Source organism: Triplophysa dalaica, chromosome 24 (assembly GCF_015846415.1).
Source record: "Triplophysa dalaica isolate WHDGS20190420 chromosome 24, ASM1584641v1, whole genome shotgun sequence".
NCBI lineage: Eukaryota > Metazoa > Chordata > Actinopteri > Cypriniformes > Nemacheilidae > Triplophysa > Triplophysa dalaica.
In genome coordinates, this window is record NC_079565.1 from 1,545,948 (window position 1) to 1,565,940 (window position 19,993).

A 19,993-nucleotide genomic window follows, 5' to 3' on the forward strand; every position below is an offset into this window, starting at 1 on the left:
TTAGCCAACGAAATTAACATATGTCTGGATGTGTTCAAAGGCAAACATTTGCTATAACTCTGTTGCGTGACAAAGAATATAATTCGAGGCAGTAACCAAGGAGCTAATTGTTCCTCCTTAGATTAGATTAATAAAGCGTCTAATGAGTCATGACAGACATTTGGCATGTAAGGGCATGTTTATTTAAATTTGCAATTCATAAGAGTTATACTGTAGCCTACTGTCTTTTGATGTCAATTTCAATTGCAAATTCATGGGCACTTCTAAAGTATTTTGGAGAATCCTCTGTCACTGGTCAGCCATCAAAAACCATCAGCCTCCTTGAATTTTATCACTTTTATGCATGATAAGGATCTATCAGAGATCTACCCCCAACTTTGGACTGCTCTCAGGATTACACTTACTCTGCCAGTCACTGTGGCTCAAGCAGAGAGGAGCTTTTCAAAAGTTGATCAAGTCATACCTGAGGTCAACCATGTCTCAAGAACAGCTCACTGGCCTTCCTATCATCAGTATCAATAACTCAATAGGGGGCAGATTTCGTATGATGACATTATTGATGATTTTGCATTAAGGAAGGCCAGAAAGGTCAGGTTTTAGTTTGTGTTTTCTGTTCTTAGTGCAATAGTGTAATAATTAGATTTGCTTTTGTGTGATGAAGGATTTTGTGCTATTTAGAATATTTTTTCTATATTTTATTTGTATATTATTCTTAATATTTTAATGTTGTTGTTCTCTGGTCGTGTTACATCATGATACATATGTACATCATGTACATATGTTGCAACATTTATGTACATAGAGTATATTTAAGTTCTGATAACTTATACTGATTTGTGCAGAATTGTGTTTTTAAATGTTCTGTTGAAGGATTTGTGCAATTGAGAAATATAAGGTTCGTCTTACACTTATATAGTTATGGTAAAACATGCTTTTTTTCTCTCGGATGGGTGGAGTAGATGGGGGGGCACCCAGAGCGGATCTCGCCCGGGGAGTGATTCAATGTAGAACCGCCACTGAATAGGGCGTAGGCCCCTAGATGTTTACACAAATTTATATAAATCTGATACCAGTTTTGATGAAGCATCTTGCAAGAATTACCTAAATAGATTAAAACTGTCCCAGATTTCAGGATTGGAAAAGGAAACTCTGCATGCCCCTCTAAGCCTGGAAGAGCTCTATGAATCCTTAAAACATCTTCAGAAGGGCAAGTCACCAGGCTTGGATGGTATCCCACCTGAATTATACTTAGAACTCTGGGATATCGTAGGACCTCTTATGCTTGATTCGCTTACCTTTGCGATCGAGCACGGCATATTCCATAAACTTGCCACACTTCAAAATTCTGTAAACTCTGGGGATTGGCTGTACCAAATTTTGAACTATACTACTGGTCATTCCAAATTAAGGTTCTCTATACTTGGGTGGAATCTGACTCTACAGTCTCGTGGAGAGTGATTGAATCTGACATTGTCAAACCACATAGATTACAAGATATATTTTTACTGGTACTGGAAAGAAAGCTATTAAACAAAGATTTTGGTCCTATTATAGCAAATTCTATTAGAATCTGGAAAAGGGTGGAACGTTTGATGGGAGGGCCGTTCAAATTTTGTACGAATACACCATTATGGAAAATTTTTAATTTTCTACAAGGTCCATTTGTTCAACCTTCCTGGTCCTCACTGGGCATAAATACGTGTGGTGATCTGTATGATAATTTGGGCCTCTGTTCACTTCAGGCGCTAAGAACCAAATTCTTGCTACCAGCATCTTCGTCTTTGTCTTCTTTCAACTTAGATCTGCTCTCAAGGCATATGGAGTTCCTTGGGATTCTCCAGTCTCTCCACACCCTATATGGGATTTGATTGCACCCCCTCATGGTCGGACATCTGTCTCGTATATATATGGCAGGCTCAATGATTACAAGACTAAACCTCTCTCTATTCAATATATCTGGAATTGCGAATTATCCTGTCTCAATATAACACCTGACTGGGGAGGGTGTGGTCAAATCTCAGTTTAACGTCTAAAAATCTGGCACACCCCTCTAATCCACTTCAAAGTTTTCCATAGAGCATACATTACCCCCTATAAGAGGTTTAAAATGAAGTTACAATCACTATATAATTGCCATATCTGCAATAGCACAATATCGGGTACCTCTCTCCATATGTTTTGGGAGTGCCCAATTGTTTCTACTATGTGGACCTATGTTAATTCTAATTCATCCTCTCTGTTACAAATTGACTACGATGCAAAATCCAAGTTTATGTCTTCTTAATGATGATTCTGATCTTGACGTAGGTCTCATAAAAAAGCTTTAGAATTTTTAAATTTGCTGGTTTCACATCTGCAAAAAAAGCGATAATACAGAATTGGTTCACCCCAACTATGTGTAAAAAGAAATACTGGATTCATAATCTTATAAATATAGTGTCCTTTGAATATACAACAGCACGTCTTAATAAGGCTAAACCTGTTACTATTAATACCTGGCACAATTTTTGGTCCGATTTACTAGAGTATGTGAATAAATTATAGTCACTTATTTTTTCTTTCTTCTTTCATCACAAAGCAGGAAGCAGGTCTGTTGCCCACTTTTTCTGTCTGGATGTTTTCTTATTTATTTATTTTATTTATCGATTCATAATGTTTTTTATTATTTTTTATTATGCATTTTATATATATATATATATATATTTTTTTAATTTTTTTATTGTTGTTGGTTTTGTGAGTGATTTTCGTTGTATTTTGAACCAATAAAAAATGTTGATCACAAAAAAAATACAAAATCACAATGTATGATTTTTTAAACTATGTATTTGTATGATACAGCTGCAAATAAGTATTTGAACACCTGAGAAAATCAATGTTAATATTTGGTACAGTGGCCTTCAAAGGTCAAACGTTTCCTGTAGTTTTTTCACCAGGTTTGCACACACTGCTGGAGGGACTTTGGCCCACTTCTCCACACAGATCTTCTCTAGATCAGTCAGGTTTCTAGCCTGTCACTGAGAAACACAGAGTTCGAGCTCCCTCCAAAGATTCTCTATTGGGTTTAGGTCTGGAGACTGGCTAGGCCACGCCAGAACCTTGTTATGCTTCTTACAGAGCCACTCCTTGGTTATCCTGGCTGTGTGCTTCGGGTCATTGTCATGTTTTAAGACCCATCCTCGACCCATCTTTAATGCTCTAACTGAGGGAAGGAGGTTGTTCCCCAAAATCTTGCAATACATGGCCCCGGTCATCCTTTCCTTAATACAGTGCAGTCGCCCTGTCCCATGTGCAGAAAAACACCCCCAAAGCATGATGCTACCACCCTCCTTGCTTCACAGTAGGGATGGTGTTCTTGGTACGGTACTCATCATTCTTCTTCCTCCAAACACATTTAGTGGAATTATGACCAAAAAGTTCTATTTTGGTCTCATCTGACCACATGACTTTCTCCTAAGACTCCTCTGGATCATCCAAATGGTCATTGGCAAACTTAAGACGGGCCTGGACATGTGCTGGTTTAAGCAGGGGAACCTTCCGTGCCATGCATGATTTCAAACCATGACGTCTTTGTGTATAACCAACAGTAGCCTTGGAAACGGTGGTCCCAGCTCTTTTCAGGTCATTGACCAGCTCCTCCTGTGTAGTTCTGGGCTGATTTCTCACCTTTCTTAGGATCATTGAGACCCCACGAGGTGAGATCTTGCATGGAGCCCCAGTCCGAGGGAGATTGACCGTCATGTTTAGCTCCAACAGTGGACCTTTTTTCACCAAGCTGCTTGGCAATTTCCCCGTAGCCCTTTCCAGGCTTGTGGAGGTGCTACAATTTTGTCTCTAGTGTCTTTGGACAGCTCTTTGGTCTTGGCCATGTTAGTAGTTGATTCTTACTGATTGTATGGGGTGGACAGGTGTCTTTATGCAGCTAACGACCTCAAACAGATGCATCTAATTTACGATAATAAATGGTGTGGAGGTGGACATTTAAAGGCAGACTAACTGGACTTTGAGGGTCAGAATTCTAGCTGATAGACAGGTGTTCAAATACTTATTTGCAGCTGTATCATACAAATAAATAGTAAAAAAATCATACATTGTGATTTCTGGATTTTTTTTAGATTATGTCTCTCACAAAGGACATGCACCTACGATGACAATTTCAGACCGCTCCATGATTTCTAAGTGGGAGAACATGCAAAATAGCAGGGTGATCAAATACTTATTTTCCTCACTGTATGTTACAATGAGATATAAGAAAGGCAATGGTGAATAAAGAGGTACTAAATGATGTAATGGATAATTATAGATTAACAAAGTTCGGGAGAAGCCAGAGCATATAATTAAGACCGGCTGGTTCACAATCAGCAATCATAGGACTCCAACCTATCAGCTCAAGCGAACCAGCACTTAAGTAGACCAAGATTCTTACCTGAAGCCATCTCAAGGATTACACATCTACACATCACAGGAAGGACGTAAGGTATTCAAGGGATCATACGGGTTTGCAATCGATGCAGTCACGCAGCAGGGCCGATCCGTGAGGCAACATTTCCAATTACATCTTCCCGCAGATTAGGGAAGCGTTTCCGTATCCCCACTTGTTTACGTCGCACAAGTCACCTCGTTCGTTCCCACGTGCAATTGCTGCCGGCACGCTAGCTCGCTGCTAAACGCCAGCTCATTGCAAACGCTAGCTCGCTCCTAAACGCCTGCTCATTGCAACGCGAGCTCGCTGCTACATGCCGGCTAATTGCAAACGCTAGCTCCCAGCCAGCGTTTGCTCACTGCTAACGGGGAAACGAGCGTGAAGACGCCGGCACCAGCAAACATATGCTAGCACGCCTCACAAGATCGCCGTGATTCGACCCAATCCAATAAAGATACGCTCAATGACAACACGTCAACGTTTCAATGGCTGTGCAATAATTTTGGGGAAACGATTCACTCTGTCGTTCCATGCAGCAACGTTGACTCTAATCAACCCCAAATTCCATGACTCAGTTCCGATAATTCACAATATATGAGAATGTACATAATTATAAACTGACTTACTAGTGTTGAACAGCCGAACTCGCTGTCACGCAAGAAGCTGGGTGAGTACAATCTTTTAATACATTTAGATTTATCCACTGTCATTCCGCGGCGCCACTGCACTCAAGATTGGCATATCGCTGGCCAGCACGGAACCGTGCCGTTCAGCGAACGTCAGTCATACTATTGTAAACTTCCGGAGATTAGTAACATAATCGGCACTTCCGAAAGGGATTGCTGGTTAACAAATGTGTCCGTATCCAACGGGATACGTTTCTACACAGGGTGTCATTCCATTTACATCTTGCCCAAATAACGCACGCACCCGTTACAGTTAAAGTTGCAGTTTGTAACAATTTCGCAGTAAACTATCACTAAACCACAAGCAAGTGTTTCATATAGTAAATACTCCGTTGAACAAAATACATATCTCAAATTATTCTTTCTACTTGTAAATCGTGTTTGTCACCGCCTTCTGACGTAGAAACCGCATGACCACTGTGTCTTGGACAAAGGTGGAAGTAGTGTCCAGCGTCTAGTTAGCCACAAGCTTGTTACAAGCAGTAACTTTATATATGGACCAAAAATATATGCAATATAACCATAAAACTTCATTGCTCTACTCAATACGCTAACATGATTTTGCGTTCCCGTCTGATCGATGGCAGTCAGCGGTGAAGACAACAGATCCCATCATTCCACCCGCCTTCACAGCGTCAAGCTACGGCCTGTTGTTTAGATCGTGCACCATGTAGTGGCGGTTATTACAAACTGCAGGGTTAAGCTACACAACAAGGGCACGCACCAGCATATTTACCAGTTGCTTAAACGCAAGATCTCTATGGTATCTCGTCTGCCAACCTGAACACAACCGCATCTTGGAATCGCAACGCAGTCACAATGTTACCTCTGAAATAATTCATTGTTTTTTTTTACCACACAGTGCGCACATCAACTTAAAGATACATGAGCATTCCACAAGTCGGCTAGCCTAGGCTGCGCTCCAGGTTAGCCATTGTCGATGCCAGTTGGTGGCAGACGGGACATTTCCCGCTCCCTCACACGGCAACCGCCAGCACAGCTTGAGCTGGCCTGAAACAGCACTGTCCGGTCCGTTTACCCGCTAAACATCACTCCTCCACCTACCCAAGCACCCGCCTCATGGCCAGCGGATCCACTACTAACAGCCGGCGCTTGCCAGGATGCCGTCACCGGCCTGAGGAAGCACCAGTTGGCCGCTCCAGCGGAAGCCACAACTACCCTCATCTCTGCAACTCAGGCAACGTCTCAGCATTCTTTGGGGACTGTTGTCCCCTCTCCGATGCCTTTAAACGCTCCGGTTCTGGAACCTCCTCCAGTCTCTAAAAGCATCAGGACGCAGATTTTAGCAGAAATTCAGGCTGCTTGCACCAGAGGCAGACCAATCACCAACTCCGGTCCCTCCCCTTTCGGCCTTAATATTCAACTAAATCATCCTCTAAATACCTTGCTAACAGCCTCCAGAAACTCAATCATCCATGCCGTTTCTCACAGGACCCAACGGACATACCTCACGCCTTGGAGGAACTTCAAAACGTTTCACCTCTCATACAACATCCCCTTCCCGGATTCTTCCCTCCTCTCCATCATGTCATTCATATCCTTCCTCAACACGAAACATCTCAAAGCCAGCTCAATCAAAGGTTACTTGAGCGGGATCCAATTTTTTCACAAACTGATGCACAATTCACCTTCCCCAGCCATAGAAAGTCCTCAGACATCCCTGCTCCTCAAGGGCATCCAAAGAACCCAACCTCCTCCTCGAGACGCCAGGCAACCCATCACATTAGAGATCCTAACAAAATGCATCTCCACTCTTCGAAGAAGCTACCACACAAAGCACACCGCACGCACCCCTCGATACCATGTTCATCCTGGCGTTTTTTGGTTTTCTCAGAGGTTCAGAATTCACCACTACATCTCACTTCAATCCTTCAGCTCACCCTTCCATCGCTGATTTGTCCATAATCGATCATGAAACCATCTCATACTTCATCAAGCAGAGCAAGACAGACCAGGCCAGACGTGGTCATCCAATTTACATCTCCAAACTCCCTTCACCGATCCAGCCGTTCCAAACATTAGCAGCATACCTCCACTCCAGGACATCACAGGCCTCATCTCCATCTGACCCTCTCTTTGTGGACGATTCAAATCACCCTGCATCACGTTTTTGGGTTCAAAAACACCTTAAACTGGTCTTATCACAATCGGGCATTCCGGCGGATCAATTTTCCACCCATTCCTTCCGCATCGGCGCTGCAACTACGGCCGCCCAAAAAGGCCTTACAAAATCACAGATCCAAACACTCGGCCGCTGGTCGTCCGACGCATTCAAGAACTACATCAGGACCGACCGTGCCCACATCAGGAAAACACACCGGACCCTCCTCACCCACCTCGTCAAGCATCAGCCTGCATCCACCCTTCAAGCATCACCCCCTAGATGAGGCATCACCAATGCGCCTCCCCGCACCAGAGACAAATTCACTCCATGCTACCCACCCTTTCACGTTCTCCCATAGCAGAATGTCTTTCTCTCATTCATTGAATCCCTGCATGTCTCCCTCACCTCTTCCTGGAAGTATTGTGCTTCCTCCCTCACTCTGCAGCAGCAGTCTCAATCACTTTCCTATCACCTCCTCGAAGCCAGTATCGCCGCAGCGACCGCCCCCCCAGGGCCCGTGCTTCTTTCCGTGTTCTGCAGCGCAGTCACAATCACTTTCCATCCATTCCAATCACCTCCTCGAAGCCAGTATCGCACCACGCGACCGCCCCCGCAGGGGCCCGAGCTTCATCCCTCACTCTGCCGCAGCAGAACGTCTCTCCTCCACTTAAAATCGAATCCCTGCATGTTTCCCTCACCTCTTCCCGGAAGTATCGTGCTTCCTCCCTTACTCTGCCGTCACCACTTTCCTATCACCTCCTCGAAGCCAGTATCGCCGCAGCGACCGCCCCCGCAGGGGCCCGTGCTTCTTTCCGTGTTCTGCAGCGCAGTCACAAAACACTTTCCATCCCTTACAATCACCTCTTCGAAGCCAGTATCGCAGCAGCGACCGCCCCGCAGGGGCCCGTGCTTCTTTCCGTGTTCTGCAGCGCAGTCACAATCACTTTCCATCCCTTCCAATCACCTCCTCGAAGCCAGTATCGCACCATGCGACCGCCCCCGCAGGGGCCCGAGCTTCATCCCTCACTCTGCCGCAGCAGAACGTCTCTCCTCCACCTAAAATCGAATCCCTGCATGTTTCCCTCACCTCTTCCCGGAAGTATCGTGCTTCCTCCCTTACTCTGCCGTCACCACTTTCCTATCACCTCCTCGAAGCCAGTATCGCCGCAGCGACCCGCCCCCGCAGGGGCCCGTGCTTTCCGTGTTCTGCAGCGCAGTCACAAAACACTTTCCATCCCTTACAATCACCTCTTCGAAGCCAGTATCGCAGCAGCGACCGCCACCGCAGGGGCCCGTGCTTCTTTCCGTGTCTGCAGCGCAGTCACAATCACTTTCCATCCCTTCCAATCACCTCCTCGAAGCCAGTATCGCACCACGCGACCGCCCCCGCAGGGGCCCGAGCTTCATCCCTCACTCTGCCGCAGCAGAACGTCTCTCCTCCACTTAAAATCGAATCCCTGCATGTTTCCCTCACCTCTTCCCGGAAGTATCGTGCTTCCTCCCTTACTCTGCCGTCACCACTTTCCTATCACCTCCTCGAAGCCAGTATCGCCGCAGCGACCCGCCCCCGCAGGGGCCCGTGCTTCTTTCCGTGTTCTGCAGCGCAGTCACAAAACACTTTCCATCCCTTACAATCACCTCTTCGAAGCCAGTATCGCAGCAGCGACCGCCCCCGCAGGGGCCCGTGCTTCTTTCCGTGTTCTGCAGCGCAGTCACAATCACTTTCCTATCACCTCCTCGAAGCCAGTATCGCCGCAGCGACCGCCCCCGCAGGGGCCCGTGCTTCATACTTCTCTCTGCCGCAGCAGAATGTGTTTCCCCCCATTACTTGGAGCCATTGCTTCAAACTCCCCCCCACCCCCCCCCCCCAACACCAGAAGGGGACCATGGCTTCAAAACTTCTCTCTGCCGCAGCAGAACGTGTCCCACACCCGCACCCAAGCTACAAGCCAGTGTCACCGCAGTGATCACTCCCGGGTTCCAACAATGGCTCTACAGCAGTTAACGTCAAAAAGCACGTAGACAGCATCGCGTCAGCGAACACCACCACAGGGGCACATCGATCTATACTTCTCTCTGCCGCAGCAGAACGTGTTCCAAAACCCCCACCCATGCCAGAAGCCGGAGTCACCGCAGTGACTGCCCCGGTCTTTCAAACCATGCTCTGCTTCAGCAGCCGACATGCATTTCGAAGCCAGCATCGCTGCTGCGAATACCCCCACGGGGGCCCATTGCTTCCCACCCATGCCCAGCAGACACCATTCATCCTCAGAGCCAGCATCGCCGCAATGACAACGATGCTCGGCCACAGCAGACGTCTTTCATCAGGAAGCTTGCTTCACCGCAGAGTCCATTTCCACAGAGGCCATGTTTCCTTTCCCATTCACAGGCCATGCATGCTCATGCCAGAATCACGCAGCGACTGCCCCTGCAGGGGCCTGTGGTTCCAACTCTTGCTCTGACGCCATGCATTTCGAAGGTAACTTTGCTGCAGCAAATGCCCAAACAGGGGCCCATTGCTTCAAAATTTCTCTGCCGCAGCAGAACGTGTTCCACCCCATCCGTACAAGGAAGCCAGAGTCACCGCAGTGACCACCCCGGGTTTCCAATCCTCACTCTGCCGCAGCAGATGTCACACATTTCAAAGCTAACATACCTGCAACAAATACCCCGCAGGGACCATTGCTTCCTACTCACGCTCTGCCTCAGCAAACACCTTTCATCCTCAAAGCCAGCGTCGCCACAGCGACCGCCCAGCAGAGGCCCGTGCTTTCAAACCATTCTCTGCTTCAGCAGACGCCTGGCATCAGGAAGCTTGTTTCGCCGCAGAGAACAACTCCACAGAGGCCCGTGCTCCCAACCAATGTTCTGCCACAGCAGACAGGCAAAAGTCAGCCTGCCGAAGCTAGCCAACCTTCCACCTTCGTTTCGCCCCAGGAACATGATCCCAATTCACGATCACAGAAGAACTCCCTCGAAATTCACTTCCAGAGGACATGACAACATCTGCTTCATCAGGACCTACACGACCCCTCAGCCCATGGCGACCGCAAGCCACCATCCAGGAAGCCTTTCTCTCAGCGGTTTGTTTTTTAGGGAGTATGTGCTACCTGGCTGCTGTCCAACTCATATCCTTGCACTTTGGGGGGTGAGTTCTGGGTTCGGCCGTTTCCGAGCTTGGCGCACTCGCCCCTATTAGGGGCGGGAGCGTTCCGGGATCGGATGGAATCGGCGAGCTCGGAACCTGCCCCCCGGACAGCACGCCAAACACGCATACTTTTACTACCCCTGCTATCTTCATTATCTGCTCAGGTGAACTCCTGAAATGACGTTAATGGATAATTATAGATTAACAAAGTTCCGGAGAAGCCAGAGCATATAATTAAGACCGGCTGGTTCGCAATCAGCAATCATAGACTCCAACCTATCAGCTCAAGCGAACCAGCACTTAAGTAGACCAAGATTCTTACCTGAAGCCATCTCAAAGGATTACACATCCCACCACCTCCCCGGCTCCTCTACTTGAGCTCATGTCGATAGCAGAACTCCGGGGGGTGAGTTCTGGGTTCGGCCGTTTCCGAGCTCGGCGCACTCGCCCCTATTGGGGGGCGGGAGCGTTCCGGGATCGGATGAATCGGAGAGCTCGGAACCTGCCCCCCGGACAGCACGCCAAACACGCATACTTTTACTACCCCTGCTATCTTCATTATCTGCTCAGGTGAACTCGTGAATTGTTCTTTGATGTGGACAAGGCTTATGACATGCCATGAAGAGAGGGGTTTTTAATAAAGTTAGATAGGATAGGCATTCAGGGGGAAAATGTATAATTATATAATGGATTTTTTACTCAATCAGACTATTCAAGTGGGGGTTGGGACAAGCTATTCCAAGACTTACATTACATTTACATTTACATTTAGTCCTTTAGCAGACGCTTTTATCCAAAGCGACTTACAAGTGGGGTAGGTAATGGAAGCAATTAGGACAGCATAAGTACAACAAAAGCATAAGTGCAATCAAAAAGAAGGTACATATAGCCCAACACAGTATACAGAATCATTCATTCATTCATTCCTTTTTTTTTTTAAGAGTAGAGAAGAAAAGAGTAGAGAAGAGAGTTGAGTCAGAACAGATCAGTCAGATGTTGGCGGAAGAGATGTGTTTTCAGGCGTTTCTTAAAGATGGATACAGAATCTGCAGATCTTGTAGCAGCAGGCAGGTCATTCCACATAGGTGGAACAGATCCGGAGAAGGTGCGAAAGAGAGATTTTTTACCTTTATGGGATGGCACCACAAGAGGCCGTTCGTTTGCAGAGCGTAGGGATCTGGCGGGTACATATGTCTGCATTAATGAGTGAAGATAAGGTGGTGCCTAAACCAGTGGTGGTCTTGTAGGCCAGGAGCAGAGTCTTGAATTTAATGCGAGCGACTATAGGGAGTTTATACTATTGATAATGGAACACCACATGGTAGTGTGTGTAGCCCAGTATTATTTAATATCATGATTTATGGAATATTTTCAAAAGTTGGACAAGGTATTAGTAGATCTCTGTATGCAGATGACAGTGCTTTGTGGAAAAGAGGAAGAAATATGGCACATGTGGTAAGCTGTATGCAGAAAGAAATCAAAGAAGTGGAGAAGTGGGCTAACAAATGGAGCTTAAGGATGTCAATAGAGATAACGTCTTGGCTATGTAACCTCAGTTCCATGATGGAGCAAACGAGACATTGTGTCGAGAACGACAGGTGGGGTTCGCCCTTGAGAACCAATCAACTCTAACTACTATAGAAAAGGCCAATGAAATTTGGCAAATGAAAGCATTAATGCAGCATTAATTTACCTTTTGTTCTGAATAGCCTGAGAGAATCTCACGATTGCAGCAGAATACGATACGTGTTTGTGGCATAAGGGACACAACGTCTCATTCCCTCCATCAGGGAACTGAGGGTACATACTTAACCAAGACGTTCCCTTTCTGTCGGTCTCTCGACGTTGTGTCGAGAACGACAGATGGGGTTACCTATGGAAAAAGCCACAGCGCTGTATCGCGTCACAATCTCTAGCGAAGCGACTGTTACAGGCCTGGGCGTGTCAGCCCAAAGCTCTCGCGAAACTGTGACCTCTACCCAAAGTACGGAGGCGTTCCTGCTGCAGCAGTCATGAGAGGCTCTCAGGCTCCTCAGAACACAAGGTGAATGAATGAGGCACGCCGGCCTCCTTTTATACCAGACATCCGGAGTAGGAGCCCGGCATGAAAATTTCATTCGCCAATTTCATAGGCCCTTTCTAAAACTAGTCAGACTTGATGGGTTCTCAAGGGCGAACCCCATCTGTTGGTTCGAAACAACGTCTCGTTCCCTCCATCAGGGAACTGAGGTTACAGACGTTACCAAGACGTACTCCTAAAGTTAAGGATGTGTTAAGAGAATGTTGGGAGCATGAGTATACCAGTTTTAATAGCTTTGGGTTGAATGGTGATAAAGATGCAAAAGGATATAGGTATAGATTGTATTTTCATGAGAAATACGGAAGTAACATTAATAAAACCCCCTTGGTTGTACAGAATGCCTTGTGTGGATCTCCAATTGAAACGCATAAAGAACGATAAGAACAGGTGTTTACCTTTGGAAGAAGCAGTGTCAGCAGGTGTGAGTACTGTGGGGTGACAGAAACAGTGGAGAATGTGTTACTACATTGTGAGGTATATAGTAGTGAGAGAGCTCAACTTGTTGAAGATCTTAAAGAATTGAAAGTCTAACTTACAATTAAAGAATTATGTGCACAGAAAGAATCTAAAATATACCCTATTTCATTAAGGTTACTTAGAGGGTTTTTACGCAGTTAGTAACATGTTTGTTACACAGAATTTAAGGTTGTTGAATATACATATGTATAAAGGTTTATAAGGAAATATACATTTTTATATATATATTTTTAATTAAGATTATTAAGTCTGGTAGTATGTTCCACTTCCTCCTCCTTGGTCTTCATACTCCATGACAGGAGGTTGCGGATATCAAATCAAATGAAAAGAAACATGAGATGAGCTTGTTTGCTCATCTCGTGTAAGCGCTCTTGTGGTCGTTCACCTCTCGAGACCTGTCTCTCTCCTTGGAGACAGCTTCTTCCGGCAGTTTGCTTCGGCTAAATTCGTTCTGCCTTCGTCAGCCTATCCAGTCCTAAGAAAGAATCCGACAGACTCACCTGCTTGCTTTGAAACCATTAGAACTCTGAAAACCCTTTTTCACGTGCAGAAGAAATTCTCTCAGCACACTCAAGAAGCCAATGCAAGTGTCTATTTATAAATATCTGCATTTAAACTTGCCCATTTTAAATAAGGAGTTTGTACTTAAAGAGTAGGTAACATATATGTTTTTTTAGGCCCTACTTTGGGTAATGGAGTGTCCAACAACAAGTTTATCTACATACAATGTGTAAAAACACTTTAATCTCGTGATTATATGCAGTTATTCGTACCCCACTTCTGGACTGACTCTCAAATGATTCGTTCCGCGATTCACCCGTCTAGGCCCCTCCTACCCGGTAACCTTGTGTCATGTGATTGGTCAGATGGTGTAGTCTGTTGTGATTGGTCAAACACGTTCATCATTTGTTGCAAATGGAACGCCTACCATCATTACAGGATTACGGGTCACATGTGGTTCGATGTCTTTATATATATGTGTAGATAGAGATGGCGGCGATTTTACCGTACCAGTTTGAGCCGAGTCTGACGAGGAAGAAGATAGCAAGATAAACAAACTGCAACACACCAGAAATAACGCTACATGCTAATGTTAGCGTCATATGCAGTAGCTAAACACAGACATAAGGTGCGAAAATATTTCTTTAAGTTCAGACAAATATCAAAAGTCACACTTACAGGTTGGGACTCGGTGGAGCTAACAGGTCCAAATAGAGTTGGTATTGCCCCCTCTCTCAAGGATAGTCGTTTCACATATCCTGCACTGAACGGGCCAAGATTGTCAAAGCAATCATCGGTGAAATGACGCGCACACTGTACAACCCTGGGGTTATACTCCTTCGGTATTCTTTGAAAAATGAATTGTAACCATTTTTCCCTCAGATATTCTTGCTTAGGTAGCTGAAATAAGACGGACTTAGTTTCACACCGTAGAACACAGACTCTAGACATGATACACATGCATCATGAACGTGCGACAGTGTTTGGGGGAGGAGACATAAGTTTTCCCGGGAGTCTCAGCAACACGTTTATGTATAGTGACGTAGATATGCGTCCACGACTCGTTTGTGTGATTCAGAGTCGACTCCCATTTTTACAAGCAAATAACTTCGTTCTTTATTCACCTTCGGATTTACAACTTGGCAGACCGCTTACTTTCAAACACGGCAACATAACAGACTGCATGAAACGTCATTTTCATGATGTCATGTTACGTACGCTTTAATGGTTAATGCAGATGATGAATAGCTGATGTAATACTGACACTATGTGCTTTGTCTATTTCTTTCATTTCTTTACTGCTTTTACGTTTCATGTGTTTCATGTATCTGAAGTAGTACTGTCTACACTAAGAGTGTTGTGTTGATATACGCTCTGCTGATCACTCGCTTGACGAGAGTATTTAGTTTGTCGCTATTATTAATTCTGCTGCATCAGGTCAAGTGTATAAAATAGGTACGGTTAATCACTATTATTTTTACGTATTTTACTCTATGCGTATTCATAGTTTTCCCGATGCGCGGGTAGTTTTAAATGTTGTTTGTGAGAAAAGCCCAGTATCAGTTCAGTTGTGTTCGCATTTGTGTGTAATGCGCGCTGAGCAAAACTCAAACTCGCTCTTTTTATGAATGAATGGTGAGGTTGCTGCGCCGAAACAGCATTTGAGGTCCTATCCAGGAAGCCCCAGTCACTGTTAACGTCTTGGTTACAGATGTAACCTCAGTTCCCTAATGGAGGGATTGAGACGTTGTGTCGAACCGACAGATGGGGTTCGCCCTTGACAACTCCGACTAGTTTACATTTATGCATTTGGCAGACGCTTTTATCCAAAGCGACTTACATTGCATTATCCAATACAAATCCCCTGGGATCGACCCCACGATTTTTAGTCGTAAACGGAATGCTCTTACCACTGAGCTAACGAAAAGGACCCGTTTAGTAAACTGTTCAGTTTGTTCCTGCTGTTTTTAGCTTAGCAACCTCCCTAGGCTTTATGACACCATAGTGCCCCCTACCTGCAAGCCCGTCACAACCCTAGTGTTGGCAACTAGCTGAGCTAAGTAAAGAACTCTCTCTTTTCCCTCAGCTATCGCTCTATTCTGGTTTTATTATTGTTATTTTAATCCTGTCCTGTTTTACTTTTAGTTAGTTTAAGACTGAATCTGCATAAGCTATCAGGTAATTCTCAGTAATGTGTTGAGGAAGTAAACTACCCACGTCATTAAAACAACATCTTAGTTTCCACCCATCAACACTTTTACTTTTTCCCTGTGTCCACACACACACTCACACAACTACAACATCCTGCCAATTCACTGCCAGGATAAATAGGTGTTCAAGTAGCGCCACTGTTTTTGTACCCCAGTTAGCTGCACAACACATGACATATAAGTGTAATAGAGCTCACTAAACTTCTAAGGACTTAAATGAGCCCTTTGTGCTCTTCTTTTCCAGTGCTCCAGAATATCCGGATCATCTAGACCTGCCAAAATCTTGGATGAGGTAGAGGCTTGGCGGAGCTCAGGGAGTGATGCCATCCTGCCCAAGGCGACCAAGGACCTACATGACCTGAGCCCTGAGCAGCTGGATGAACACTTGATACAGTTGATGACCCAGAGCTACAACCAAAAGGAGCTGGTCGAGGTCTACCGGGCCCTCGCCCTCAACCTCATCGTCCGGTTGAAGCAGAAAGATGGAAACGTCACCCTCCTCGAGCAACAGACAGAAGCATCAAAGCTTCCGGATCAGGAGGCTTGTAGGAGCCAGGTGCATGAACGTATCCAGCCAATCTTGAACAGACCTACCAGCCAAGCACCATACAAGAAATTGGGAGCTCGTAGCCCATCTACCGCCAGGGTCCAAGAGTCACTGAGGTCCTTGACAAGCCAGCAAGAAACATGCTGTTACCCCACAAGGGACATTCCTGCCAGAATGGAGGGGCGTGACTTCACTTGTGCTCGACCCAATCCTCCATCAGGATCAGGATCCATCAATAGGCAATATACCAAGGCAGGCTCGTCGGACAACCCAAGGTCCAGTGTTGCATTTGAACATAGTCCCCAACCTAGGAGACACCAACCCGAACCGTCACCAGATCAATACACCACAAGACCCCCGTGTCAAGATCAAGCCTCCAGAGCAGGACAATTCAGGGACCATAAAGGAGCTGGGTCAAAAAGGCCTAACAAGCTTAACAAAAAGTATAAGCCAGGCTACTTGTAAGTATGAGTGGCTGAAATCAACAAACCTTCCGGATGCCCTCCTCCTAAAGACAATTGCCAGATCACTGCCCACGGCCCCAAAATCTCTGAGCCAACCTCCCTGACACCAAAAGACTTAGAAGCCCAAAATGCGCCGATCTCCCAGAACAAGCCAATACAGTTCAGTCCATCGTCGATCAAGTAGATCAGGGACTTCACTCTGCACCCTACAACCAGCTGAGGACCCAGACATTCCCTTTGTTGTCAAGAGCACACGATTCCCATTGGACTCCCACCTGTCAGTGGCATCTGCACTTTCAACTTGAAATGGAATAGCCGGTCCTTAACCCACTACTTCCTTGTTCTTCAGGACTCGCCACATGATATCCATATTGGGGCAGACATCCTAGTTCGTCCCCCAGCTCAAATAGACACTATTAATGATGTGGTGTGGGGCCCATTGACTTCACAACCCCTTGTGGGCCCTGTCAACCACATACACCTTGCAACAGGTCAGACCATCCCAGAAGTCTGTACCCTGGTGAATGAACTTACAACTGCAGCTCAACATGCGGTGTGGCAAAACCCTCAACCACACACTAGCCTACTTCCAGCCATCAGTGGAATGTGTGGAGCTTGGCCTCACACTGGAAGCCACACCCCTCTCTAAAGTTACATCCCGTGCAGTTTACATCCTGTTCAATTACTGCACAGCTACACCTATTAAACTTCCTAAGGACTACCGTGTTGAATGGTTAATGAGGCAAGATTTCCATGATTTTGAATTCACCATACCAGTCATTGGTCCCATCCCACCGGGGGAGTTTAGATAACACAGCTTTCACAGCACCCTTCCAGATGATCTACATCACCTCTGTCATGCCAATGGCCAAAGAACAGGTGTTCAGGACCAAACTGACCAAAGACTATCTTTCAGTGTACACTGTCTGTAGCCAACCCATCTTGAAGTAGATGGAATCATCCCTCCTGTAACGGTCAACAAGACAGATGACGCAACGATGGAGGAGCCTTACCCGGGATTAGAGGCACAAGTTCAACAAATCCTGAAGGATGCAGATGCCATACAGGACGGAGAAGGCCTTCGAAAACTTCAACAAGTACAAAGCGTCATTTGAAAAAGACTCTTAAGATTGTCGCCCCACTAACCTTCATATGGTACGAATTCCCTCGCACACAAATGCTCCCCCCAGATTCGTCCGGCAGTACAAAATCCCCACTGCTTCAAATGAGCCAGAACAGGAGATCGTCGACTCTATGCTGGAAAAGGTGTCATCCGGCCCTGCAACACCCACTTCTCAGCACCCATCTGGCCCGTCCTTTAACCCAATGGCAAGTGGTGACCAATAATTGACTACAGAAAACTAAATCAACATTTGTCACAATGGCAGATGACTCAGCTGGAACAATAGATCCCCAGGATAAGGGGAGCTCTTATCTTCTGTACGCTTGATGTAGCCTCAGGTTTCTGGACTGTACCGGTGCACACGGAAGATCAACACAAAATGGCCTTCACCTTTGGAAACCGAAACACCTTCACACGGTGCCTCTGTGGTTATGCCAACTCACAAGCCGAATTCAACATTTTCCAACAAAGCGTGCCCAGATGCCAGAGTGAGAGTCAACCTCATCTACGAAGATGACATCCTCATGGAGAGTACGACATGTTGCCGACCACCTAAAGGAGATAGACATCGTCCTGGACCAACTGAGCAATGGACTTGCTGCATGTCATAGCTGCTCTGATGCCACACCAACTACAATGTTGGAGACAGAGGAAACCCAGCTGCAATAATTCACCTGTCACAGGTACTTTGAAGAAAATGTATGCCAAGGCATGCCAACGGTCTACGTCAATGGATACTCATACAACCACCAGGGTACCCTAAAGGCTGGAGAAGGTATATTGTGGGTAAAAGCTTTCCTGTAGCTCAGTGGTAAGAGCATTGCGTTAACAATGCAAGGTTGTGAGTTCGATCCCACAGAATTGCAAATACCTATGTAAAATGTATAGGATAAACCAATGTAATTCGCTTTGGATAAAAGCGTCTGCCAAATGCCTAAATGTAAATGTCAAATGCCTAAATGTAAACAACAAACCTTGCCCACCCAAACACTTCAACCTGGGACCACAGTCATCACAGTGGGCGGAATTGGCAGCCATCCTGATCACCTGCCAGATTGCCTAAACTCACAGCATCAAATAACTCCTTATCTACACGGACTCAAACTACGCCAGACAGAAGAGCCATCTTCACATGCCATCTCCCTGGCTGGACACAAAATGGTTTCAGAACTCCTTATGTAAGGCAGTTGGAAAAGTCCTAAGAACTAAGGTCGTTTGTGATGCTTGGACACCAAACAATAAAACCCCATTTGTTGCTAGATCCTGAGGAACGATATCCTCTCCTCCCCTCAGGGGTTGTTGATGCCCAAGAACTGAACCAAATATTCCTATCACACCTCTCCCCTTCATCTCTTCAGGCCCGGATCACCGGGGAAATGCTTATACATTTCATACTGTGCATATCATATATTGTCATAGTATGAAGTTTTGATGATTCATGTTTGGTATTGTTTTAAAGGTTATGGTGCGATGGGTAAAAAACTTTCAAACTTAACAAAGAGTATATTAGAGCTTTACAACTCTAGGACATAACCTGCACTCCTCTAAGAGGTGTGATTTTCTCATCAAATCCTGTTTACAGATAGATTGAGATCTCATTTGATGCTTTCTTCAGTTACGAGAAAATTGAATGATCTACCTGCTTATACAAGATCAGCAGATTCTACATTTACATTTACATTTAGTCATTTAGCAGACGCTTTTATCCAAAGGGACTTACAAGTGGGGTAGGTAATGGAAGCAATTAGGACAGCATAAGTACAACAATAGCATAAGTGCAATTAAAATGAAGACTAGTCTCATATAGCCTAACACAATATACGTAACCATTCACTCATTCATATTCATTTTTAGTTGAGTAGAGAAGAAAAGAGTAGAGAAGAAAAGAGTCAGAACAGATCAGTCAGATGATGGCGGAAGAGATGTGTTTTCAGGCGTTTCTTAAAGATGGCTACAGAATCTGCAGATCTTGTAGCAGCGGGCAGATCATTCCACATAGGTGGAACAGATCCGGAGAAGGTGCGCGAGAGAGATTTTTTACCTTTATGGGATGGCACCATCTTTAAGAATCGGCTGAAAACACATCCCTTCCATCAGCACCTGACCGATCATTTCTGATTTCTATATCTTTTCTACTTGTGAGAATCTGGATTTCGTCCTGTCCTCTAAAAATATTGCATCTGTGTTTAATACAAAGTTCTTATATCATATA

The 19,993-nt window shown here is 45.5% G+C and overlaps 1 protein-coding gene across 3 annotated transcripts in view; it reads left to right on the plus strand.

Annotated features, from left to right (window-relative positions):
* LOC130414018 (stonustoxin subunit beta-like) overlaps positions 1 to 19,624 on the plus strand; it is a 54,312-nt gene extending 34,688 nt beyond the window's left edge. For all 3 annotated transcript variants that reach the window (XM_056739619.1, XM_056739621.1, XM_056739620.1), the window contains one exon: positions 15,892 to 19,624. In XM_056739619.1, coding sequence (XP_056595597.1) covers positions 15,892 to 16,659 — 768 coding nt within the window. In that variant the 3' untranslated portion in view covers positions 16,660 to 19,624. The remainder of the gene's footprint in view (positions 1 to 15,891) is intronic.
* Positions 19,625 to 19,993: the final 369 nt, after the last annotated feature.